Genomic DNA, 27,086 nt, shown 5'->3' with positions numbered 1-27,086 from the left:
GGACAATAAATGGGCCAGTGCTGAGAAGAAGCAGCGAAAGAAAGTCACGTCACTATTGTCAGCCTCTTCTTCAAAGGTTTACATGCTTTAAAATGTACAAAGTTATAAATATTTATGAGAGCTAGGCAGTAACGCATCCCAAACATTTTTATCTTTTGAATAATAGACTTTATAGTAGCCCCTTTTCATTAAAGTACTTTTAATGTGTGCTTTTAACAGAATAACTTGGTAACAAATGAAACTCGTTTTGATTGGTTGGAAAACAATTTATTTAACTTAAAACTACTCTAATATCTACCGCCCCTTTCTCTTCTTCTGTCGGGCTCGTGTCTGTCTCTTTCCCGCCTTTCTTTCTCTCTCTCCCTCTCTCTCGCTTCCCGGGCCCGTTCTCTGTCCCTTTCCCGCTCTTTTTCCCGTTCCCGCTCTTTTTCCCGTTCTCGCTCTTTTTCCCGTTCCCTTCTCCGTTCGCGGTCTCTGCTTCTCGAACGTTCTCTCTTGCGTTCCTTGTCACGTCGGTCTCGGTCTCGTGATCTGAAAATGATTATAGAAAATTAATTAGATCAGTTATTCAAATGTCAAAGCAACTGAAAAAATCTTTCATAGATGGTAAATGTGTTTATCATTATTAAATTCTTTGGAACTTTCTAACTACAATAAGCTTAATTAATTAATATAAGCGCTCAGTGTAGTTTCAAATTCATATTGAAATAGTACATTAAAAGAACAAACAATTTTATCTTTCACTAGCTTTCCGCCCGCGGCTTCGCCCGCGTGGATTTTTGTCTGTCACAGAAAAACTTTATCGCGCGCGTCCCTGTTTCAAAAACCGGGATAAAAACTATCCTATGTTCTTTCCCGGGACTCAAACTATCTCTGTGCCAAATTTCATCAAAATCGGTTGCGAGGTTTAAGCGGGAAAGCGTAACAGACAGACAGACAGAGTTACTTTCGCATTTATAATATTAGTTGGGATTACTAAATATTTTTATCAAATCAAATCAAATATTTTATTGCATAATGTAGGTACATACAGGTCTTTCAATATTGTTGTTCAGCAACATCATACCATAACGGCAAAGTAAATACAAATGAGTAGGTCATCTTCATAGAAACGCACCGAGCGCGGTTTGTACAGCACCGCTAATCAACAATAATTTTTGTCAGTGTGTGCGTGCGCGCCGCATACGTATTGGCGCGCTCACATACAAACCGTGCTCGGGCGTTTCATTTGTATTTACTCTGGTGAAACCACTTACCTATCTCTTCTCCTATCTCTATCTCTTCTTTCCTTTTCTCTTCTGTTCTCTTTGGAATCAGGTTCAGCATTATCATCGTCTGAAGGCATATCTTCATCCAGATCATCATCTAAAGCAGACACCTTCGGTTCAAGCTCATTGTTCTCCTCTAAAATAGGTCTTTTCTGAATTCGTGGAAGAATAACGTCGCACAGACGTTCCTCTCGCAATAACTCGTCGATAAACTCGTCCATGTGAACGATTTCGTACTGGCCGACGCGATTCTGCCTTCTCAACTTACGATTATCGTTGTAAAGTGGTTCCAAATACTTATAACAATCGACCGACGATCCCGTGAGCCTCATATAAAAGGCGCCCAAGGCACGCACATATTTGAACTCCTCGTTCTTTATAAACTCCACCACGATGTCCTTTTCAGGCTGTATCTGTAACATTTTCAGCACTAAACACAAGAAAGGTGTGGGGTAAATGAAGCCGCCGTGCACGCCGCCGACGTAACGCAACTCCATCGCTTTGTCCACTAAAAGCTCCGCGGTTAGAGCGAAACATTCTTCTTTCCAGTATTTACAATCGTATATACGTGATCGTATGATCTTTTCCACAAGATATTGAGGATTTGTCCCGCGAATAGATTTCGCGTCCTTCACCGTACGGTTGGCCATTTTTGTTGTTCCATCAATCAACGTCAAGTTGACATTTTATGGTTACGGATCATAGGCAAGCCCATGAGCTAAAGATAAAATGGAGGCCACACTTAGAATACCTACTTGAAGCACAACCTATATATCACTATCTCGCTCTCTGTGGGCAGACTCTCTCTTTCTAAATAAACAAAAAATATAAATTTGCTCAAATCAATGAAACTCAATGTAAAACCTTTATTTCTTGACATAGGTATCATTAAATAATGAGTGTTAATACTGGTAAAACGTTTTAGGAAGAAATTACTGTGAAAAATGTTTACAATGATTCAATGTCGGAAATCACAAAATAAACACTTACGCGTGGAATCTTAAGTCACTACTGGTACACCACGTACTACCGCAACCACGCACTACAAAATTTTGCACCATTTCTTGTGATAAAACAATGATAGGTCCTGTAAAAAATCTCAAACGAAATTAACTGCATAGTAAACAAAATAGTAAACAACCGCCATGATGGGCTGGATTGGGCTGATGTTGCCACATGGTAAGTAACCGATTCCAGGAGTTGGGATTGTAATTCCCTGATTCGCCAACGCATTAAGCCTAAACGGCCGACAATTTTGTGATTTTCAATTTGACTAGGTAATCGTATTTCAAATATTTAATTATTTATTTAACTTCTGATTTAGTTAGTGAATTGACTATTTCGAGGAATTTACTAGGAGATTTAAATAAGGAGATAGCAATACTATAGTCCACACTAAAAAGAGAGGTCGGCCCACAAAGAGCGAGATAGAGATAAGTAGGTATTGACTCAAGTTGTTGTTCCAAGTGTGGCCTCCATTTTTGTCTTAAGCTTCATGGGCAAGCCCGATGTTTTTTTTTTGTGTATTTTCTCTGTGGTTTATTTTAGGAATTATTACGCGCACGGGTGACTTTTGTCGGTATCCGATTGGATTGCGCTAATCAACTGCAATGCCACTGGACGACGCACGAACTTCAGCTGTTTTAACAAATCCGTATTATAGTTCCAAAATACTGAACTGTCCTATCGATGACATTGACAGTGGGGCGCCACCGTCAATACCGGATCGCTGGTTCCGATTTTTGCCATGTTGGAAACCATATAGTTGAACGATGGTAGCGCCCCCCTGTCATTGAGTTTGGCGGGACAGTTCAGCGTGGGTCATCTGTGGAGTCGTTTTGACAGCTAGTTCAAACGAAAGTGTAACGTAATCGGAATGCAACTGCGCCTTTGAGTAAAAACTGACAGAAAGCTACTTTATCATAAACGCAATTCAAATGCTTCACGAACATGCTTTTAGAGAAAAAATAAGGTGTTCGGCGGACGTTTATTGGAAAGTGCTTAAATCCGTTGTTTCGTCTTAACTAATGAAAAGCGTCCAGCTACGTTGCAGTTGAAAATGGGCCTCGATTGCGCTAATTTGCAATGTCTCCAATTCATTAGTTTCAAGCGTTTCATCTTTAGTCCACATTACTCCACCATTTAAAATGGTGAGTGTAAAATGTCCAAGGATATTTATTTAAATAGGTATAAAGGCACTGGGTCTCTATCAGAAGGAACTCTAGGGGTGGAATCTCCATTGGCGTGGGTTAACGGGCAAGGAGATAATATCTTGGATGGTTGACAATCACTTTTCCTACAATTAACCGTTCCACCAAACTCAACACGCTTTCAAAGATAACCTCGCAGCCGCCTGCTCACACTTTGACAGTTATCTTTTTCTGCGCATCAGTCGGGTGTTACGTTTAGGAATCACAAACCTTCTGCTCTACAGATTTCTACAGATAACATAATATTAAGATTGGTACTATTAATCATCAATAATAATTTGCAGCATCTGTGTCCGGCGCCGACAAATAATTAAAAAAAAAAAAAAAAATTGTTGTAGTCCATTTTCGTTCCACCTGATGTGCGATTCGGTACTTATCTTATCGCGGTAAAGTTCACGCGCAAACAATAACGAAACAACGGAGTTCAGCACTTTCCATTAACCGATTGAGTCCCAGACGGCATTAATTAATGTCATGTCATAACAATTGATTAAATTAACTATTGTGTCTAGATTCGCGGAGCTTGAAGGATTAAAAGTCCGAACACTTAATATTTTATTCACTAAAACACAGCAAATGTTCGTAATGAGTTTGATTTGCGTTTGAGAAAAAGTAGCTTTCTTTCTTTCAGCTTTTACACAAAGAACTATGTGTCAAAGTGACATACATCGCGTTACGAATTTGTGCACACAGCTGATTTTCGTTCATATTCCAGTTGCGCTGTAGTTGAAAATATTTAACGCAATCGGGGCACAGGATGTTGGGCTGGCTACCGATTCAACTATTGATTGTATTCATTCATGATGAGAGGCCGTGGGTGAGGAGGGGCCATATGGGAATGTTAATCTAAACTTAAATTCATTTTTTTTAAATTGTATAAAGTTTCAAAACAAAACGTAAAGAAGAATAAAAAAACAAAATGTCATTGCTCTGACCTGACAGTTGACAGTGACAGTCGCAAACAAAATTGTTTTCCCTCCGCGCGTTTCTGTCTTCAAACGGTTTTGATTCGAAACATAATTTAATTTGAATGGTTAACCTCGCATATTTAAGTGATAGTGTTTACGCCGTTCGCTGCGGAATTCGATAACCGTCAAATTAGTGTATAACATGCAGAAAACAAAAAAGAAAAGGGGCGAAGAAGAGCCGATGGAAGTTGACGATGTCCCTGCTACAAGTCAAAACGGCGATGCAGACATGAATGGTGAAATAGACCACATATCTGATGATGAGGAGGGTGGTGTTAGAATCGGTGATATCTACATCCCTCCAGCTCCAAAGCCAGCTCTTACTTTTGATGCCACAGGCCCTCGTTTGATCATAACTCACATTGTAAATGAAAACTTTAAAAGTTACGCTGGAGTGCAGACTTTGGGGCCTTTTCACAAGGTAAATGTTGTTAATAATGTGTAATGAACCAGTGAGTAGTACAGCTACTCCTGGGAAGTATTTTTTTAGGTTTAACCATTTATTTCTCATTAAAAACCTTACAGTCACTTGCATGAAAAATTAATAAATTTTATGTAGTTACTAGTTAGGTAATTCACAAGTTGTCCAATAGTCAGAACAAGCAGATGTACTTCTGTGGGAACCATCCTAACAAACACATTACTTAAGTAAACTTTGTTGTACATACATATTACACATTTTTCTACCTAGAGGCCGTAAAAACTGCATTTACTTGCTTTTTAGTAATGCCTACTCTGCCCCCCTAACGAAAAGTGCAATAACTATGTTTTGTCGACTCTCGAGATATTTGCGATTAACGATTAGCTATTTACAAATAATAATATTAGATATTGCGGTTATGATAACTAATAGATCCGAAACTATTGAAGATAAAGAAAAGATGTATCTTATATAGACCTCATTTTCCTGATTATGGATATGGTCTTAAGTCAATTTGCCCAAACTCGACTTATTGCACTCTTCGTTAGGACGGCAGTACTGGACTGGTAATTATTAGAGCTACTTCTGACAAATACATCCCAACTAATATTATAAATGCGAAAGTAACTCTGTCTGTCTGTCTGTCTGTCTGTTACGCTTTCCCGCTTAAACCTTGCAACCGATTTTGATGAAATTTGGCATAGAGATAGTTTGAGTCCCGGGAAAGAACATAGGATAGTTTTTATCCCGGTTTTTGAAACAGGGACGCGCGCGATAAAGTTTTTCTGTGACAGACAAAATTCCACGCGGGCGAAGCCGCGGGCGGAAAGCTAGTAAAAAAATATCTTTGGACAATCTCACACAGCGCCATCTAGCCCCAAAGTAAGCAATTAATATGCTTGTGTTATGGGTGCTAGCTTAACGGATATACTACTTATATACTTTTTTTTTTAAAATACATACAATATATGTATACATAGTAACACCCAGACCCGTCACAGAAATTAAAATTCATCATTTCAATTTCTGCCCGGCCGGGAATCGAACCCGGGACCTCTCGGCATAGTAGTCTGTTCTGAACCACTACACCAAACGGCCGACAAAGCTTTTTTTATATTTCTAGACATTTAAGAACTAATTTACTGCCCAATACAGTTTACAGTAGTTCTTATAACATTTTACTTCACTAATTACTTGCAGTACATTATCAGTTATCTAGTAAATTTAGTTCCGAAAAGTCCATATTTAGCCTATCATCATCATCGTCATCATTTCAGCCATAGGACATCCACTCTGAACATAGGCCTCCCCCAATGACTTCTACATCGCACGGTGGGTAGCAGCCTGCATCCAGCGCCTTCCTGCTACCTTTAGTTTTAGCCTATAAAATGACAAGAGCAAGACTACAAAAATTAACAACTTTAAAATAATTTAGTAATGAAAGATGTTTCATGTATTTTTTTCTTAAATTTCAGAGCTTTACAGCAATAATAGGGCCCAATGGTAGTGGCAAGAGCAACGTCATTGACTCCATGCTGTTCGTATTCGGCTACCGAGCAACCAAAATCCGTTCTAAGAAGATCTCCGTGCTCATCCATTCTTCCAGCAAGTTTCCGAACATCACGAGTGCGACGGTCGCTGTACATTTCTGCCAAATTATCGATGGGGTAAGTGTTCTATTTTTATTCTTTTTTTTTTCAAATTTAGTTTCTAAGGCCATCCTGGAAATATTGATATGCTCCTTAAAATGTAACATCAAATTAAAATCTTTATTAGTAATGTATCCTTTCCAGAATTTTTTTTCCCAAAAAGTCAGTATATCGTACATACATTTTTAATTAATTTGATATCTTAACTTCCTTTTTAGGGTTCCATAGTCTTGACAAGGAACCCTTATAGTTTCGGCAAGTCCGTCTGTCTGCCCATCCGAAGTTTTTCTTGGAAACTATTGGCACTAGAGAGCTATAATTTTATGAAGGTATGATATTAATTACGCCGACACAGTGGTTGAATAAAATTTTGAAAAAAAAAAATTTTAGGGTAGCTCCCCTACATGTACTGGGGATGAATTTTTTTTCATCCTTCATCCCATCGTGTGGGGTATCGTTGAATAGGTCTTTTAAAATGATCTAGGGGTTTCTAAGACTATTTTTCGATTTAGGGATCCGTTTGCAAAATTTTACACTACGCTTCTAGTCCCAAACTAAGCAAAACTTGTACTATGGGTACTAGACAACGGATATAAACATATGTACTTAAATACTAATATTTGTAAATACATACATATTATACATGGTAACACCCAGGGCGTCCACTGCTGAACGTAGGCCCCCACCAATAATTTATTTCCATATTGACCAGTTGGTAACAGCCTGCATCTAGCACTTTCCTGCTACCTTTATGAGGTCGTCAGACCTTGTGGGTGGATATCCCACGCTGCGTTGCTGGAACGTGGCTTCCACTCCAGAAGGCATTTTTTTTTTAATTTGAACCTTGCGTACTATGTGCCCTGCCCATTGCTACTTCAGATTGGTAATAAGTCGGGTTATGTCAGCGACTAGACTTTACGAATCTTCTTATTTCTGATTCGATCTCGTAAAGAAACACCGAGCATAGCCCTCTCCATACCACAAAATAGACATGGAAAATCTACAGTAGGAATTGCTACATTGACTACCCATCGACCTCCATCGCCTACATTAAGGTTAAGGTTAATTTGAGAAAGAGGAGAGGAAACCTACCTGTATCCATCGCAATATAATTCGAGTTAGGGTAAACCGTATAGCTATTGCCCACTTAAGGATTTCAAACACATTGAGATGAAAAATTAAAGAAAGTATTTTAATTTATCGACCAATTATGACTTTTTTCTTATAACTCAATAAACTGTTAAACAGAATATTAACAGATTTTAGTTAAAACTTACGTAACTTAGAAAATATTGAAATAAATTTAAAATCCTCCAAAAAGTACAGTCATTGCCCATTACTTACACTAATTGCCCACATCAAAGCACAGTAATTGCCCAGTATCTTAAAACAAAATAATCAATTTTAAAATGACAAAATAGGCTTTAAATAAACAAAACAAAACATTAAACTTAAATTCTAGCAGTACAGTCTTCAAAATTTCAAAATAAATTGCGTTTGGCCTTATTAACTATATTATCAAATATTTCTTGAGTTGATGTTGATGAGTCAGAATCGGTAGAGACAGAATCGTCTACTTCAAAACATAGATGACGCAAAAATTTGAATTTTATATGTATTTTTTTTTATCTTCTTTGATATCAGTTCAAGTGGTTGCTCAGAATGTTCAATTAGCTGTTGGTTATTCTTTCCTAAAGTTGTATCTATTTCCTTACAATTAACATTTTCACTAGTAGATTTAACGTAGGATTTTCATTTTTTGTATTTGCGTTTGAATTTTTATCAATTTTTTCAAGCCAAACCATATTTTTCAGCAATTTATCTTGTAGATAAATTGTTGGATACATCTTGCACAGCTTCGATCGCTTTTTGCAAATTTTCTATGCTATATTGAACTTTTGGAGTCTTTCGCATACTGAAAATGAAACATTAAAAGCCATTTCAATATTTATGCCTGTAAATTGCAAAACAAGTCTAGCAATGAGCAACTTAAACACTGCTACTGCATGGTGGCAACACTCTAATAATAATTGCCCTGGGCAATAACTATACATTAACATATGGCAATAACTGAAATGATGGTGGGCAATAACTAAAAATATACAGATTTACGTGCAGTGATTACCCACCGTTAAAATGACCGTTAGAAATCAAATTTTATCAGTTATTTTCATTGATAATGGAGAAAACACTTATAATTTCATCATGACTATACACCATAAGTTGAATATTAAATAACTTGCAAAAAAAAATTAACCTCTAAGCAAGTAATTCCTTAGTAAAATTGTTAAAGTCTTTACCTGTTTGAGTAACATTTTCACCCGTCTTGACAAAATCCGCCATAACTATTTTTTTTAGTGTTTCCTATTGTAAATTTTACATACTACTGTACATTAATCTCGGAGCCATCTACTTAGTAAATTCAAATCTAACTAGAGTGATTCAAAGTCAGCACCTGACAATATTATTCTTAAAGCGGGCAATCACTACCAGTGGGCAATCACTCTCTGGTTTACCCTACGTTAGAATCGACACATCGGGTCAGGTTCATGAATTTTTATTTATACGCATTCAACAATAAAACAAACAAAAAACTATAAATACATACTTTAATTCAACAATTATTTTAAATCCCATAAATATTAAAAAAAAAATGCACAGCGCCATAAAATATAAAACTAAGCTATGCATAGGTACTTTAAAACAGAAAATGAACATAAATACAATATATTTTTAATACATAAAAATAAATATAGATCACGAACATTTCATGTTCTTTTTATAATTTAATCAATTTAACTGCCTAATAGGCAGAGCTTCCCGCGGTTTGTGGGCTCCCAATTGGTATTGACCCCGGGGAAGGTGGGGGAGGGGGAAGATAATGGGACACACAGGGTCCTTTGTACAGTACAAATATACCGCCAACACCTTGGCTATGGTCGCAGCCCAACTCGCATTTGTTGGGGTAGGTCTTGTAGTTGCTTCCACACAACGGCTCATATGGTAATAGACGTGGCGAAGGACAACCGCACGCATGCATTGGACTCGGCGGCGTCGGTGGCGGTGGCGGTGGATAGTAGGCAAAGCCACAGGCCAGGCCTATAGTGGTCACCACTGAAAAAGAAAGAAAGATTGTGGTCAAATACCTGCCTTGTTATGCATAAAAAAAGAAAAAAAATATTTGATAACTAAATAATACACATAAACACATCAAAACAATGAAGAAAATGTTTCAAAGAAATGCAATGCCCACTCATAATTATTATTACTGACGGGATTGCTACCATGTACCTTAATTTTGAGTTTCCGACAGTGCCGAAATATCGGAAACTCAAAATTAAGGTACATGGTATAGTCACTATACACTATACTATAGTGTATAGCAATCCCGTCAGTAATAATAATTATGTTAGTGACCATGAAAGTTTAAAACAATACAGGGTGTTGATTTCAATCCTCGCCATATTTATTTAGGTGATCTATCCTGACTTAAATAAACGCATTATCTACCAAAAAAGTTTTGGAAACGAAAGTGGAATTTTTAGCAAATATTTTCCGTGCGAAATTAACTGTACTGTGGCTCGCAATACTGCAATAGTTTACACTACGGCACCATCAAGCTACGCGGATCGCTCGCTTATCATGTCGGATAACCTACTGAAGGAAGCCACGTAAAGTAGGTAGTGTAAATAGGTATTTTTCTTTGACTAACTAAAGTTAAAGTTAGATTTTTTTTTTGTTGTCAATTTTTTTACTGATTCGTGATCAGAATAAGCTACTTAATCAACTCCCTAAATATGCCCACCCTGTATAATGCCCACTCAGTATCATCTTGACAGTTGATATGTTACTGCCAAGTGCCAAGACATTGGCTTTCAGTGAGTGCCTTGTACGCAGCGGCAAAAAGAATCTTAAAACATTATAAAATAAAAAAAAGATTAAAAATAAATTCAAATTAATTAAAATTCACAATAAAATAATCAATAAATAAATATCCTTGGATATTTTACACTGCGTAAATAAATATCCTTGTACTATGCGTAGGTACTTGGCAACGGATATAAACATACTTTTCAATAATCCAGCGGTCAACGGATAATATGTTATTGCTTTTTGTTTACAGCCCGGTTTCCACCATGGCGGGGCAGAGCGAATAAGTGTTTTCAATAACCAATCAATTTTCTTCCACTTCTCTCGCCGCCGCCGCTGTCAAATTCTATAGAAAAATTAGTCCGCCCTACGCTTCTCCGCTCCGCCTTGGTGTAAACCAGGCCTTACACTGCAGAGCCCTGTCTCCTGTAATATACAAACATAAAGTATAAAGTTATCTTTTGCATACTTACATAAAAAGCAGGATAATAGTTTCATTGTGTCCAGTTCAGAAACTGAGCCTGTTGATATTTCTCTCCACTTTTATATTAACGGTTGAACTCATTTTAAAGTAGGTATATCAAATTGATTGTATTGCCTTAGGTATGGTGTAACAGCATCTAATTCATAAATCATTTTCTTTAATCATTTAAAGTTTCAACTTAATATTTATCGCAATTCGCAGTAATATTACCACCCATTTCATCTCATTTCAAAACCCTTATTGTGCCCTTATCTAATTTTGTACTTACAAGTACAAATGCCGTAGCCAAATGGCAAAAAGCGGAACCCTTATAGATTCGTCATGTCTGTCTGTCCGTCTGTATGTCACAGCCATTTTTTTCCGAAACTATAAGAGCTATACTGTTGAAACTTGGTAGGTAGATCTATTCTGTGAACCGCATTAAGATTTTAATGCAAAAATAAAAAATATAATAAATATTGGGGGCTCCCCGTACTCCTAAACGAAACGGCGGAAACTTATCGGGTTTGGTTTCGTTGGATTTTTCTTTTCGGGCACTGTAGTGCTAGATGATGTCCAATTGTCCAGGTTCCTGAATCTGATGATGAAGTCGGGAGGTGGCTGTGCCTGTATGCACATAATTAAATCATTATCTGATTCTATCTTAATCACCTTCACAGCATCTTAACATTACGAGGTAAATCTGCTGACACAGGAATTAGGAACTCCTAAATGAAACGGCGCGTGGATTTGTCTTTTCGAGCACTTTAGTGCTAGATGATGTCCAGGGTGCTGATAGCAACGCAGCGGCCCTGACGACTTGTCTAGGAGCTGAAAGGTTTATTTTTTTTTTTTTATATTCACAACGAGGAAGCTCTTGGCCTGTATCTCACCTGATGGTAAGTGACGATCAGGCCGAAGGTGGAAGCATGAAAACGACATCCTCATGGAGTTTGGGCTTGTTATTGATGAGAACTTCACTCCAGTATGGCAACCAGAGTCTGATGATAGAGCTGAAAGGTGGCCAATAACCATAACAACTCCGCAATAAAACAACCCAAACTCGATGGGAGTTTGGTCTCCTTTAATTCGTGTTGACGAGGACTTAAATCCTATATGATAACCAGGGTGTTATGATGGAGCTAGAAGGTGGCCATAGCAATTCCGCACTACAGCGACGCTACCCCATCGACTTTCAATCTTATATGGTAATTATATACTAGGTCTGATGAAGGAGAAGGTGGCCATAGGAACTCCGCAATAAAGCGACACAACTTTGTCGAGTTTGGGCTCATTTGATTCGTCTTGATGACTACGTTGGCCTGGATAATATCCGTATGTACCTCTATTATGGGAAATTATGTTCGTTCCATTAAGTATGAATGTGGTTTTGCCAAGTACCTCTTAATATCGGGGCAAGCTTTAATCTTTAGCTTCAAGTAATGTAATAAATTGATGTGTTTGAAAGAATTTATATTTTATTTTATTCTTTTTAGAGCATTAAAAGATTGCTTTAAAAAAAATCTTTATTGAATAACTTATTTTGCTGTTTAAACTGAAATTGAAAACATAAACGCCTAGAAAGTTTCCTAAGTTTTCCTTTGCTTTGCCAAGTTTAGTGATTGGAAACAGTGAATTTTGATACGATTTATTTTAAGTGTTGATGATGGCCACCAAGAGTTGGTACTAGTTAGCTAGAACTACGTATTTATGTGCTTTAGTACCTATTGTAACTAAAATAATTATGATTTACTGTTTAACTTACGCCTTATGACTTACATTGTGTCGTATTTATGTACCTGATTTTGTACCTATAAAGCTACTTAGCGACCACGTCTCAGAGCCATACACCATCACTGGCAACACACACTGGTCAAATACTTTTGACNTCATAAGAAGGCTCAAGGTCACCCAAAGAGCGATGGAGCGTGCTATGCTCGGAGTTTCCCTGCGTGATCGAATCAGAAATGAGGAGATCCGTAGGAGAACCAGAGTGACTGACATAGCCCGCAGAATCGCTAAAATCAAGTGGCAGTGGGCGGGGCACATAGCTCGAAGAGATGATGGCCGCTGGGGCAGAAAAGTTCTTGAGTGGCGACCACGAGCTGGAAGACGTAGCGTGGGCAGGCCTCCCACTAGGTGGACCGACGATCTGGTGAAGGTCGCGGGAAGTACCTGGATGCGAGCGGCGCAGGACCGGTCTTTGTGGAAATCCTTGGGGGAGGCCTTTGTCCAGCAGTGGACGTCTTTCGGCTGAAACGAACGAACGAACGAAAGCTACTTAATGCAGCTACTTTTCTGATTATCTAGTTACTAAACTTACCTAAGTCCTATGACTTATCTTATTGTGTTTTGTTTATGTAAGTAAGGGTCTTACTACATTTGCCTAAGTAAATGTCTGTTGTTGTACGTAATATTTACTCTGGTTATGGCAACATTAAATAATAAGTAAAACCGGGTGCGCGTAGGTAAAAGTAATATCGCGCGCGCCTAGAACTTTTCGAACTAGCCGTTAGCTAGATGCGGCCCGATGATTGGCCGGAGGCCTCTAGCCTGATTGATTAGAAGCCTCTAGCGGCCCACCAGAGCCGCCAGTCGTCGTCGAACTCTCACCATCTGCGAACGTACTTGTGCGCACACCCGGACGCGCCTCATTTTCAATACACCTACCTGGACTCTCATTTCATTTTATCTATCACCTACGTTCACCCATCAACTTCCATCGCCTACATTAAGGTTAAGGTTAATTTGAGAAAGAGGAGAGGAAACCTACCTGTAATCTATCGCAATATAATTCGAGTTACGTTAGAATCGACACATCGGGTCAGGTTCATGAATTTTTATTTATACGCATTCAACAATAAAACAAAAAAAACTATAAATACATATATACTTTAATTCAACAATTATTTTAAACCCCATAAATATGTAAAAAAAATTGCACAGCGCCGTAAAATATAAAACTAAGCTATGCATAGGTATTTTAAAACAGAAAATGAACATAAATACAATATATTTTTAATACATAAAAATAAATATAGATCACGAACATTTCATGTTCTTTTTATAATTTAATCAATTTAACTGCCTAATAGGCAGAGCTTCCCGCGGTTTGTGGGCTCCCAATTGGTATTGACCCCGGGGAAGGTGGGGGAGGGGGAAGATAATGGGACACACAGGGTCCTTTGTACAGTACAAATATACCGCCAACACCTTGGCTATGGTCGCAGCCCAACTCGCATTTGTTGGGGTAGGTCTTGTAGTTGCTTCCACACAACGGCTCATATGGTACTAGATGTGGCGGAGGACAACTGCATAAAGGCGGTGGACTCGGCGCCGGTGGCGGTGGCGGTGGCGCTGGATAGTAGGCAAAGCCACAGGCCAGGCCTATGGTGGTCACCACTGAAAAAGAAAGAAAGATTGTGGTCAAATACCTGCCTTGTTATGCATAAAAAAAAAAGAAAAAACATGTATATTTGACAACTAAATAATACACATAAACACATCAAAACAATGGAAAAAAATGTTTCAAAGAAATGCAATGCCCATTTTTTTTTTATTTTTATAGCAATACCGTCAGTAATAATAATTATGTTAGTGACCATGAAAGTTTAAAACAATATATTAATGCCCACTCAGTATCATCTTGACAGTTGATATGTTACTGCCAAGTGCTAAGACACTGGCTTTCAGTGAGTGCCTTGTACGCAGCGGCAAAAAGAATCTTAGAACATTATAAAATAAAATAAAGAATAAAAATAAATTCAAATTAATTAAAATTCACAATAAAATATTCAATAAATAAATAAATATCCTTGGATATTTTACACTGCGTAAATAAATATCCTTGTACTATGCGTACTTGACAACGGATATAAACATACTTTTCAGTAATCCAGCGGTCAACGGATAATAAAATATGTTATTGCTTTTTGTTTTTAGCCCGGTTTCCACCATGGCGGGGCAGAGCGGATAAGTGTTTTCAATAACCAATCAATTTTCTTCCACTTCTCTCGCCGCCGCCGCTGTCAAATTCTATAGAAAAATTAGTCCGCCCTACGCTTCTCCGCTCCGCCTTGGTGTAAACCAGGCCTTACACTGCAGAGCCCTGTCTCCTGTAATATACAAACATAAAGTATAAAGTTACTTACATAAGAAGCAGGATAATAGTTTCATTGTGTCCAGTTTAGAAACTGAGGCTGTTGATATTTCTCTCCACTTTTATATTGACGGTTGAACTCATTTTCAAGTAGGTATATCAAATTCATTGTAATGCATGTCATAGATATGGTGTAACGGCACCTAATATTGCTTTTAATCATTTAGAGTTCAAACACATATTATTTATGCCCGGATTCTACTAAGGCGGAGCATAACGGAGCGGAGCAGTGTTTTGAATAACTAATCAGATTTAATTATTTCCACATCTCTTCTCCGCTCCGCACAGTTCCGCAACGCGCCACGCCGCTGCTGCTGTCAAATTCTATAGAAAAATTCGTCAGCCCAAAACTTCTCCGCTATTCTCCGCTCCGCCTTAGTGGAAACCGGACCTTATGCAGCAATAATTATACAACTTCGCTTGGGTGAATTTTTACATGCATTATGATATTAGAAATTCCTGATTAAAAATATGCTTGATTATTATTTTTGAACGTTGAAAACCTACTTTGCCGGGTGTCAAGTCTGATTTTTAGGTCAAATAGTTTGACTTCAAAGCGAATTCCCTGAGTACGCCCTAAGATCATATTATTTTATAAGTGAAAATACACAGAACCCACTGCACGCAAGTAACACTCGTATTTGAAGTATGCATGTTATGCAATAACCGTTTCGCATTATTATAAATACTATAAACATTTTAATTTTAAAACAACTAAATCGTAATGCAGTCTTGATGAATTCTGCAGTCGACAGTACATCAAAAATGTTTTTTTTTTTGCAAAATAACACATATTATCAACTGTATACGTGTCACAGTGTTTATGTCCTTTACACTTCCTTAAACTAAATTCTCTCATTTTTTATTATTTATTGTTTTTGGGGATTCAACTTTATTTTCAACCGACTTCAAAAAAGGAGGAGGTTCTCAATTCGACCCGTATGATTTTTTTTTCTATGTTTGTTACGTGATAACTCCGCCAATTACGAACCGATTTGAACAAATCTTTTTTCGGCGTATAGGTAATACCTCAAGGGTGGTCCCATTTAAATTTAATAATAGAAAAAACAACCCCCAAGGGTGGAAAATTGGGGATGAACTTTTTTATACGCAATATCTCCGCCGATTATAAATCAATTTGAACGATTATTTTTTTGTTGAATAGGTATTATCAAAAGGGTGGTTTCATGCGAATTTGAAGAAAATATTTCACCCCCAAGGGTGGAAAATTGGGGATGAACTTTTTTATACGCAATATTTTTAATTTTTAGTTTTTTTTTTGTGTTCACGCATTTGAAGTCGGTTTTATTTTTAAAAAAAGTTAATTATGTATTTAGTAAAAGATAATGGAACTATTCCCATCTCTTGTTTCCATTGTTCCAACTTCTGTGTAGCCAGGATCTACAGCTTTACTTCCAATAAAAACAAAACCAGTGAAGGCCAAGTTTGTCCCCGGGAAAGTTTAACCAAAGGGTAAAGGGTAACAAGAATATCAGTGACTAGCGGCCGCCCGCGACTTCGTACGCGTGGATCCCGTTTTACCCCCTTCATCTATCTTACGCGGTTTAGATTTTTTCATACAAAAGGATTTTCCCGCTCCTACCCGTTCCCGTGGGAATTTCGGGAATTCCTTTCTTTGTGCACCTCTACGGTACCTAAGCTACGTCCCTTCCAAATTTCAAGTGCCTACGTTTAGCCGTTTAGGCTGTGCGTTGATATGTCCGTCAGTCAGTCAGTCAGTTTCTCCTTTTATATATTTAGATTTAATTTGGTATAAGATTACACCTATCAAAATCCATTCACTAGTTTTTGTATGAAAGAGGGACAGAACAAACATCCTCACAAACTTTCACATTTATAAATATTTGTAGGGTAGACTATAGAAGAAAATCAAACCAAATTAATATTAATTTCAAAATGTTTCCATTTAATGACGCAAAGTTTTCAAGTATGAATGACAATATCAGCGAAGAAATATCGAAGAATGAAATTCATAAACAAGCTGGATTTCTATGTGGTCCAGGGTAGACTTATTTTCCTGTACTATAACCATAAGATTCCTTGAAGCCTCCCGGGCGCGGGTAGTAGACAGTGTCTTGTGTACGTCCTTTAGGCACGCATGGTCCGTAATACAGCACGTATAAACCATCGTAGTCGTGGTCACATCGCATAGAACACTCGTTCAAGTAGGTCTTGTAGTTGCTCGCGCATAGAGTATTGTCGATGGGGTAGCAGCCACATAAACCACCCTTCTTAGGGTTGGGTGGTAATTGCCTGGCAGGTAGCACGGGTAGTATTGGCCTGACCTGTGGCTGGGGTGGTAATTGCCTGACGTCTGGCAAGGGTGGTATTGGCCTGAGCTGTGCCAGGGCAATTGTAACGGACACTGAAATGAGGATTGACTCGTTATTTGGGCCTTGTAAAATACTACCCGTTCGCGCTAAGTTTGCCGGTCCGTGGAATGCGCGTCCCCTCCCCCAACCGTGATTAAACGCAATTAATGTGTCTTATTTTACGCGAAAACACAATTTTTATCAATAATAATAAATAAATAATATTTTAAATATAAACTATATACCTAGACGCTTTTCTTCGAGTGACGTCATATCATATCGTCAGCGGCAAACTTATCGCGAACGGATAGTAGGAAGGTGTTGTGGCAAATGCCACGTACTTATTTGCGTCATCATCCGCTCATTAATCTCCACTGCAGGAAGACAAATTACTCCAATTCACTAGAGACAAAGGATTTGTGTGTCTGGAGTGGAGGCTACGTACTGGAAAGTGCAGCGTAGGACTTTCATCCACAAGGTGGAGCGAAGACCTCATAAAGGTAGCAGGAAGGCGCTGGATGCAGGCTGGTACCAATCGGCCTTTGTGGGAATCATTGGGGTAGGCCTATGTTCAGCAGTGGACGTCCTATGGCTGAAATGTTGGTGATTGAGAAGGATTTCGCCTACATGCGATCCTCCCCCATAAGAGCGATCGTTTGTTCGTTTTAGCCAAATAAGGTCTTTGTGCAGCAGTGGGCTGGACAAAAGCCTCCCCATAGATTTCTACAACGATCAGTCAGCGCTGCTAGCATCCAGGTACCTTTGCCAAACTGTCGATCCACCTAGTAGAAGGCCTGTCCACACTATGTCTTTCTGGTCGCGGTGGTAAGGGAGATCCTAAGCGAGTAAATACCAATTCCTCCCCACCTTGGCCAGATGAGATGGGTAGGGGAGGAGTAAGTATTTATGGATAACTTGGCTAAAATATATATCACTTTTTTCCATGCATAAAATCATCGACAGAGAATCCCTTTTTTGTTCAGGGTAAGGAAAAAAAGAACAGGAAATAGGACCACTTGTTTAAAAAAACTGGCAACATTACAGTAACTTACCTAGCAGCAGGAATACACACTTCATTGTAGGCACTGTTTATGACTGTGTAATAACCATATGAACAAGCTGTCATATTTATATTGATGCATAATAAGCTAATTTGTTAGTGAAACTAATTGATTTCAAAATGCGTGCTATTAAAGTTGACTAAACTGCTAGTAACTTTGATTTAAACTTCAATATTTAATGGAAATCATCATGTACCTTTTAGTAACTAATTTCACGCCTTGGTATGACGTTATTTTTAAATCTATAAAAAATACCTTTTTTTTCCAACTACATAACACAATTAATACTGTAAATCCTTTCTTTCAATGTTAAAATTAAATGAGGTCAAATCAATATGAATCAAATAAATATATTATATTTATTATAAATTAATTTATTTCAAATAATATACATAGTTAAGGTAAATAATATAAATAATTATACCGAATAAGGTAAAGGCTTCTTGAATTTCAGTTCAGTTTTGAGTCAGTAAAATGTTATTTTAGCTGAAATTAAAATCTAAAATAATAATCCATTTTATTGGCTGTGGTTTGCTGAATAAAGAAAAATAATGTAACCAACGAAAATGTGAAAAATTGTCTAAAAATGGCCTTCATAGTAATAAAAAAAATGAATAAATTGCTATTTAATGATGATTTATAGTTTTCTGATAGATGCGAACATCAGGGCTCTCCAACACGTCTGGCCAGTCTATTAAATTGATGATTTATTCTAAACTAAATGACCTGCAGGGCCAGGTGCAAGCTGCGATATAATCTTATCGACGATTTTATCGATTTTAGACGATAAGCATTTTAGAAATGTTTCCTGGGTAAAAAGCAAGCGTTTGAATTAGCCCATCAGTTAACTTATCCGTAAACCGGTGCAGGCGATGGATACGGGGAAGGAGGGTAAACTGGTGTGACAATAGGCGCTGGGTAAGGGGAAGGCGGGTACACCGGTGTGACGTCAGGTTTTGGATACGGGGAAGGGGGGTAAACTGGTGTGACAATTGGCGCGGGGTACGGGGAAGGAGGGTAAACCGGTGTGACAATTGGCGCTGGGTACGGGGAAGGAGGGTAAATTGGTGTGACAATAGGCGCTGGAGGTGGCGGGGAAATTTTGTCAAGCGATGTCACAGTTGGTGCTTCCACTGGATCGGGCTTGCCGCATTCGCCATTATAAATAACTCGCAAAGATCTATCATCGCAATTCATTTCACACTTGTTTGGATATGTTTTGTAGTTGGTCGCACAGACCGGCGCGTACAATTTTATGCATCCGCAAAACTCGTCTCGTTCGCCGGCTGCCATGGCCGTGATGGTCACTGAAAAAGTAAAATTCATAATTTAAGTTGTAGTATAAATAGCTGGATCTACCAACTTTTCGGGGCAACTTGTTTTAAACATAAAGTGGCATGCGAGTTAGGCAGATTTTTCTAAATATTTAACGTTTGTTGAACGTTAAGTGTTACGGGCCCTAGTTAAGAAAGGATCCTTAAAATTCCATAAAAACACTTTTAATACTTTGTATGGATTTGTCAAATCCACATTATGTTATGGTTTTTTTTATAGACAATAAGAAAATTGGGTCGGGCCAAAATAGCACTGGTACTGGTGGCAGGAAAGGACTACCACTAAAAATATACTCACAAATAAATATAAGTAATTTCTTCATTTTGAATTTTACTTGGCGTAAATTTTAATGTTTCTATTGGTTTTTACGAACGTGTGATGTATTTAAACACATTTTTTAATGGAGCGGCACGGATCGATTAATATGGGTATCATGATAAGGAGAAATATTAAATTATTTCTAAAAATAAGAATGGTGGTAGTGCTATCGCCAAGTTAAAACTTTCTCGGACGGAAGTTATTCCGTATTCCGGCATAATACTATGTTAATAGTTACTAAGTATGCCATTAGAAAAAAAAACTATTGGACAAGTAGAAGAACTATAGGGTCGCACAGGATAAGTTGAGGCGATCAACACAAAAAAGATCTGTATAGATGAACTACACTGTATAGGTGTACCAGAATCTCATGGCAAATAGGGAAAATAAACTTTGTTGAGAGCAATACTGGGGAAATTCGAATAAACGATCTTGATACTGTTTAATTTTTTACTTTTATGACTTTAATATTAATGAACATGAAGTACGAATATAGGTACATTTTAGGTAGGTATGTGTATGAATGAAGAATGTTGTTATAGGTACATCGGGTTTTTAACATAGGAAAATGTATTGAAATTTATTATAAATCGTATTATTACTTTAAGTAACTAATTTTATTATGCATCATATTTTTAACTTATCACTTCATTCAGAACTAGAAAACGATTCTAAGAACTCCACTCGCATTTCTTGTTCTTCAATAGATGATAAAGATAAAGAGGTATTGTAAATTAATTGCTCTATTTAAATTACCTACATATTTTCGCGTGGAATTGAAACAGGCAGTGCCGTTCTTTTTGTATAAATGGCCAGGTCTGGGATATTAAAAAAAAAAAGGTTACAAAATTTTACTAAGAAAGAGTCTTGAGTGACCCTAACTGAAAAATTAAAAACTGCTAGATTTAAAAAATTGTGGATCTGTCAACAGCACTGGATCAGGGGTGATTTACTGTTTGTACTCCGAATGACTGTCGTGAATACACCGATCAAAATGGCGTGAATAGTTATGCGCAACTTTAGGGCCCTGTAACTTATTTATTTGAAGAGATATTTTCATGATTCTTTCACAATTCTTATTAGTTTTACTTATATTTATTTCAAGTTTATTTAAAAGAAAAAATTGGAAACTTCTCCATTATTCAATCTTGCTTGATGAAATCTTTTTCAATTTTTGACATTTTGACCATTTCACTGCACCAATTTGTGAGATATACCTGAAAACATCGATAAAGCAGCTATTAAAATAAGAATAATATAAAAAAACATAACCCTCCTTCTGACGCAGTTGGGTAATAAACTAAATGTATCAAAACATTTCAGTCCAACTTACTGTCAACTCGACGACGCGCTTTAGAATCAAAGATTGACTTTAAATTATGCCTTATTTTACAATTCTCATTGAAAACAATATGACTTGCTTGAGCTTTTTCGACTTTTTTATAAAAATAACAAATAGTCAAGAAGAGATTACAAAATTTTTGCAGCGGCTGACAGATTTTATTATTTTCTTAGACAGGTGACAATTAAACCATAGACAATTGCCATATGAAAAACACACTTTTCCAACATTTTTGTTTGCCATGAGATTCTGGTAGACCTATACCGTTCCACCCGTGACATTGACTGGGGGGCGCCACCGTCAATACCGGATCGCTGGTTCCGATTTTTGCCACGTTGGAAAACGCTGAAATGTCATTTTGCAGTTAGGGCGCTGACATCAATGCCGGGTTACTATAAAAAACTAAGCCAATGGTTGAATTAAATTGAAATTGAATGGATCTAGTTTGAAGTGCCTCACTTTTATTGCGCTTACTGTTATTAATTACACTATAATAATTTTAATTCAGTTTCAAAATAACATTTTTATTCCAATGTTTGTAAAGTTCTATGCTGTAAGGTTGAATTTTTTTTTATCCACAACGAGGAAGCTCTTGGCCTGTATCTCACCTGATAGTAAGTAACGATCAGGCCGAAGGTGGAAGCGAGCTTCACCCGGAATCCTCAACCATGGAGGAACTGGCTATCTTATCTCTAACTGCCGGAACACAACAGTGCTGTTAACATTGTTGTTATGGCGACAGACTTAGATAAGATGGTGGTAGCTAGCCAGGCGGACTTAGAAGAAGCCCTACCACCAACCAAACCGAACGAAAAAATCTGCCCCCACTGGGAATCAAACCCGGGACCTCTGCGTCTGAAGCAGGTGGTCTTACCACTAGACCACAGAGGCGGTTCTTCATCATTATAAGAAAACTTGGCCTGTTAACTACAATCGATATACTCAACCACGTTAAATAACTTAACGTCATGTTGACAGATGAAATATAGTTATTACAGTAGCATGAAGGAATACTATTACAATTTCTTGTTTATTTCACTTTTTCAATTCCTACCAATATAACAATAGTAAAAATATTTAAAAACTAGCTTTATATTTAATGGAAAGTAAGGTAGGTTAATTAAAATAAGTCAAAAAAATCCAATGCAAAATAAGTATGTTTATTCAAAAGCATTTATTACAAATCATTACATAAATAATAGAAATCCAGAAATAGGTACACGAAAAACATCATCAAGACGGTTTATTATGTAGCAAAATTACATTTTAACTGAAAATAAAATTTAACACAAATTATAGACTACAAAGATAAACAAAAGTAAAATTGTGTGTGCTCTAAAAAGGGCCTTACATACTAGTAAATATAAATAAATACATGTCAAATACATGGATTGTTATTTATTTAATAACAGTTTTCTGACTCGAATAACATTTTACAATAGGCGCCCTTGTTATAAAAGGGCTGAGACTCATACCCCCCTGCCCCCCTTAATAAAAATTACACGTTCGTTGAACAGTGTTTAAAAGTGACGTCACTTTAAAACAGTGTTCAATAAGCGTGTAACTTTTTATTAGTAAGGGGGTAACTACAGGGAATACTGATGTGTAAATTCATGCTGTTAAATAACGGAGAGTGGGTGAGTTTCCGCCGGTATACGGTATAATATCAGGGGTGGGGAATACCGGTACCACATTCGGTGTGGGGTATACCGGTACATTAGGCGCGGGGTCTGGGAAGGGGTATACCGGTACCACATTAGGAATGGGAGGCGGGATGGGGTATACCGGTGTGGGAGGCAGTTCAACGGGCTCGCCGCATTTGCCCTTATACAGAACTTGCAAAAATCTATTTTCGCATATCATTTCACACTCGTTAGCGTACGTTTTAAAGTTAGACGCGCAAACCCGGCTAAGTATAAGTGGGCAGATGCATGAATTCTTGGCGGCGGCTGCCAGAGCTGTGATGGACACTGAAACATTATGAAGTCATTTGAATTTTTTTAAACATTTAACGCTGGCAACCCTGGAACAGGTGGGCGTGGCTTCGAGGCGTGAACACACCCCTAATGGTTTCCCTCAACACGCAAGGACAAGAAAAAGAAGCCCCATTATTCAAAAATATACTCACAAATAAATATAAGTAAATTCTTCATTTTGGATTGGACTCGATGTAAAATTTTCTATAGGTTTTCTCGAACTTGTGATGTATTTAAACACATTTTCAACGAAGTGGCACGGATTGATTATGATATCATGATAAGGAAAAGAATTAAATTAAGTATTTATAAAATGAAGACCTGTGGTAGTGCGATCGCCAAGTGCGAAAATTTTCGCACTATGCCATTTATTTTTTATTGGGCTATCAACATGAGATACAGCCATTTAGAAAACCTTTTGGACGAGTACTTAGTGGCAAATACACAAACTAATTTACATTACAAAATACTTCTACCATGTACCTACTCTACTTTATACATAAGTTATTTCATACTTTTATTTTTATGTTAAAGGACAATAAATATTTTTTATTCATTTTCAAAATGTGTGGGAGTACACGGAAAGAATACGTTGTTTTATTGTTGGTGAAGTTCCTTGCAGTAAAGTTTTAATTTTCTTACTTACAAAACTTAGCTTATTCAACTACAATTAAAATATTTAACCATGTTAAATAACTAAACCTTATGTTGAAAGATGAAATATAGTTGTTAAAGCAGCATGAAGTGATTATATTACAACTACAATTTCTTGTTTATTGGATGTTTTTATTGGTCTCATGATATACCTAACCCTCAAGTAAAACACTTGCAACGTAAAAGTCACCCGTATTCCACAGAGAATACAATCACCTGATGTCATCGTCATCATCATTTCAGCTACAGGACGTCTGTCGTCCGCTGCTGAACATAGATTTCCCCCAATGATTTCCATATCGCCCGATTGGTAGCGGTCTGCATCTACAGCCTTCCTTTATGAGGTCGTCGGTCCACCTTGTGAGTGGACGTCCTACGTGCTTGTCTCATACTTACACGTCCCGAATATTTCTTGGCACTTACAGAACATTATGAGTTAGTTGGTGATGAGAATAAAACACCGCAAGAATCTCAGCTTATTAAAATACATCGTATTTGTTTGTTTCTATTTCTATATTTTTCTTCTAGGAAGGAGAAGAATTCACAGTGGTCCCTAACAGCGAGATTGTGGTATCAAGATCAGCGTCCAAAGACAACTCTTCATACTACACTCTGAATGGAAGAAGAGTGCAGTTCAAAGAAGTGGCCAAAATGCTCAGATCCCATGGAATCGATTTAGACCACAACAGGTTTCTCATTCTTCAGGTATGTATCACCACTTTAATAGTAAAGTCCAAATCGCATCTTATAACTCGTGTATGTATCCAACATCAAAATATACATTTTTGTGACAAAACAACTATTACAACACCATAAGATTCCTTGACATGCCTTCTTCTGTACTATAGCGATAAATATGAAATGCTCCGGGTATACATTCTGGTATACCTACATAAACATTACTTAAACTTTTGGCTCACCCAAGGCATTTGACAAAGTAATTCTCATGAACGAAGATGATGAATTACGAATTCAGTTCCAGACAATTTTTAATGATGGTAAAATGACAATTACTACCTACATTATTTAGCAAAAATTGGAACGAAACATTTCAATTCGTAGAATGTAGTACATTGATAGGAGTACAGCAAGGTAGTATTGTAAGACCATTTGTATTTAATATGTCGTTTCCAGGGTGAAGTGGAACAAATTGCTATGATGAAGCCGAAAGCGGTGACTGAACACGAATCTGGTATGCTGGAGTACTTGGAAGATATTATAGGAACGTCAAGATATAAGGTACCTACCTTATCTTATCTTATTTAGGGCCGCGCATGGGCGCAGTGCACGTCCACCCATTGGGATCTTTTGTGCTTCCCTATACCTTTATCCCCCCTCATCCGCAAAGATCCTATCCATTAAGGTACCTACCTTAATTAGTTTTCAGTGATAATAATATTTAATAAGCGAATTTAGTCAGAGACACCAACCAACCGTGCGATGTGGAAGTCATTAGGGGAGGCCTATGTTCAGCAGTGGACGTCCTGTGTGTGAAATGATGATGATGAATTTAGTCAGGAACTATGTCGACTTTCTTTTCCTTCCTTAGTTAACTTAATTTTAAATTGCAGGAACCCATAGAAAAACTATCTGTAAAAGTGGAGGAGTACACAGAAATGCGCAAAGAGAAGTTAAACAGAGTCCGTCTTGTCGAGCAAGAGAAACAGAAGTTGGAACAACCCATGAGAGAAGCGGTAGAACAAATGACGCTTACTAATACTGCGTTGAGGACTCGGAATATGCTGCTGCAGAAATACATGTAAGAATATTTTTATTACTATAGAGCAAAAGAGAGAGAAAGTGACGAACAAGTGATCTCATCAATACGGCGTTGTAAACTACAGTTGCTAACTGGTGAGCTCATAAACGATTGAAGACTGGTAGATGTTAGCATATGTTTTCCTGTACCATGCTCATTCAGTAAGTATGTCAGATGAAGATAAGTGGACAAAGTTGTTGAAACAAGAGCGTTAGAAAGCGGAATGACTATTTTAAAACGTCAAGTGGCAAAAATCAAAAACTAACATAACAACCCAGTATTGATTGTGGCGCCCTCCTGTAAATGTCATAATAGGGATGATGACTGGGTAATGAAATCGAAATTCTATTTAGTCCGTCAGACAGATAATTAGAAAATATGTATTAGACTCATATTTTTTATTTTTTTCCATAATAGAATAATAATAATTATAGTATTATATTGAGTTGAAACGTCGCGTGACGTCACTTTTGAGTAAAAATTCTACTCAAGCGTGACGTATCGCGCCATTTCAGCTCGATGTAGCACTGTTATTATTTTATTATGTAAGAAAATAAAAAATATGAGTCTAATATTTTCTAATTATCTGTCTGACGGACAAATAATTGAAATTTTGTCATCTAGCCTATTATATGGCTGTCGAACGTGGCAATATTCGGAACTAATAATTCAGTATTGATAGTAGCGCCCTCTTGATGATGTCGTAGCTGGGATGGTTCAGTGTAGGACATGTGTATCAAGCTGAAGCCGTCGTGTAATCGTGACACTTATCAAATTCTTTTTTTCATCTGCCAGAAACGCTGAACGCACTACATTTTGTGGGGCCGTCTGAAGCATAGCGTAAAATTATTTTCTTATGGTAGTATTAACCTCTTTGCGCATAATTTCAGACATGAAACCAACAAAATAATTGAAGGTAAAGAGAAAGAGATGGAAGAACTAAAAGAAAACCTCGCCAAAATAGATGAAAAACTAAACATAATCAAGGAAGAACTACAAGAAAAGACAGCAGTTCTGAAAACTGGGAGCCAGTAAGTATCATCTCATCATCATCCTTCTTCTTAGCACTGACCCATTTATTGTCCAGAAGCGGTGGTAGGGTTAATAAGGGGACGTGTAAAAGTGCTTTTTAAAAGCCTAATGTTAACAGCATTGTTGTGTTTCGGCAGTTAGAGGTAAGATAGCCAATTCCTCCGTGGTTGAGGATTCCGGGTGAAGCTCGCTTCCACCTTCGGCCTGATCGTCACTTACCATCTGGTGAGATACATAGGCCAAGAGCTTCCTCGTTGTGGACAAAAAA

General features: G+C 37.5%; 4 protein-coding genes across 6 annotated transcripts in view; 1 reads left to right on the top strand and 3 right to left on the bottom strand.

Moving 5' to 3' along the window:
- Positions 1 to 254: 254 nt before the first annotated feature.
- On the bottom strand, positions 255 to 1,955 carry Prp38 (pre-mRNA processing factor 38). Its single transcript, XM_028306324.1, has 2 exons — positions 1,257 to 1,955; positions 255 to 531 (listed from the first exon to the last, which is right to left on the bottom strand). Exons 1-2 carry the CDS (start codon positions 1,916 to 1,918, stop codon positions 288 to 290), a joined length of 906 nt encoding a protein of 301 aa, XP_028162125.1. The 5' UTR covers positions 1,919 to 1,955; the 3' UTR covers positions 255 to 287.
- Positions 1,956 to 4,422: 2,467 nt separating this feature from the next.
- glu (structural maintenance of chromosomes 4-like protein gluon) overlaps positions 4,423 to 27,086 on the top strand; it is a 47,947-nt gene continuing 25,283 nt past the window's right edge. Inside the window, exons 1-6 of the mRNA XM_028306315.1 lie at positions 4,423 to 4,867; positions 6,343 to 6,534; positions 24,556 to 24,732; positions 25,162 to 25,266; positions 25,599 to 25,786; positions 26,677 to 26,817. Coding sequence (XP_028162116.1) covers positions 4,589 to 4,867; positions 6,343 to 6,534; positions 24,556 to 24,732; positions 25,162 to 25,266; positions 25,599 to 25,786; positions 26,677 to 26,817 — 1,082 coding nt within the window. The 5' untranslated portion in view covers positions 4,423 to 4,588. The remainder of the gene's footprint in view (positions 4,868 to 6,342; positions 6,535 to 24,555; positions 24,733 to 25,161; positions 25,267 to 25,598; positions 25,787 to 26,676; positions 26,818 to 27,086) is intronic.
- On the bottom strand, positions 9,245 to 11,038 carry LOC114354058 (inactive histone-lysine N-methyltransferase 2E-like). Its single transcript, XM_028306314.1, has 2 exons — positions 10,860 to 11,038; positions 9,245 to 9,630 (listed from the first exon to the last, which is right to left on the bottom strand). Exons 1-2 carry the CDS (start codon positions 10,882 to 10,884, stop codon positions 9,320 to 9,322), a joined length of 336 nt encoding a protein of 111 aa, XP_028162115.1. The 5' UTR covers positions 10,885 to 11,038; the 3' UTR covers positions 9,245 to 9,319.
- On the bottom strand, positions 13,863 to 18,427 carry LOC114354057 (vitelline membrane protein 15a-2-like). Of its 3 annotated transcripts, none has more exons than XM_028306313.1 (2): positions 18,394 to 18,426; positions 13,863 to 14,251 (listed from the first exon to the last, which is right to left on the bottom strand). In XM_028306313.1, exons 1-2 carry the CDS (start codon positions 18,416 to 18,418, stop codon positions 13,938 to 13,940), a joined length of 339 nt encoding a protein of 112 aa, XP_028162114.1. In that variant the 5' UTR covers positions 18,419 to 18,426; the 3' UTR covers positions 13,863 to 13,937. The 3 variants fall into 3 exon arrangements, with proteins under 3 accessions (XP_028162114.1, XP_028162113.1, XP_028162111.1); XM_028306312.1 differs by lacking the exon at positions 18,394 to 18,426 and adding an exon at positions 15,001 to 15,088; XM_028306310.1 differs by lacking the exon at positions 13,863 to 14,251 and adding an exon at positions 16,940 to 17,394 and having other exon boundaries at positions 18,394 to 18,427.

Source organism: Ostrinia furnacalis, unplaced genomic scaffold, assembly GCF_004193835.3.
Source record: "Ostrinia furnacalis isolate ACB-3 unplaced genomic scaffold, ASM419383v2 OfSCF1913, whole genome shotgun sequence".
NCBI classification, from domain to species: Eukaryota; Metazoa; Arthropoda; class Insecta; order Lepidoptera; family Crambidae; genus Ostrinia; species Ostrinia furnacalis.
Note: the sequence above shows the minus strand (reverse complement) of the source record. Positions and strands in the feature narration are given on the sequence as shown.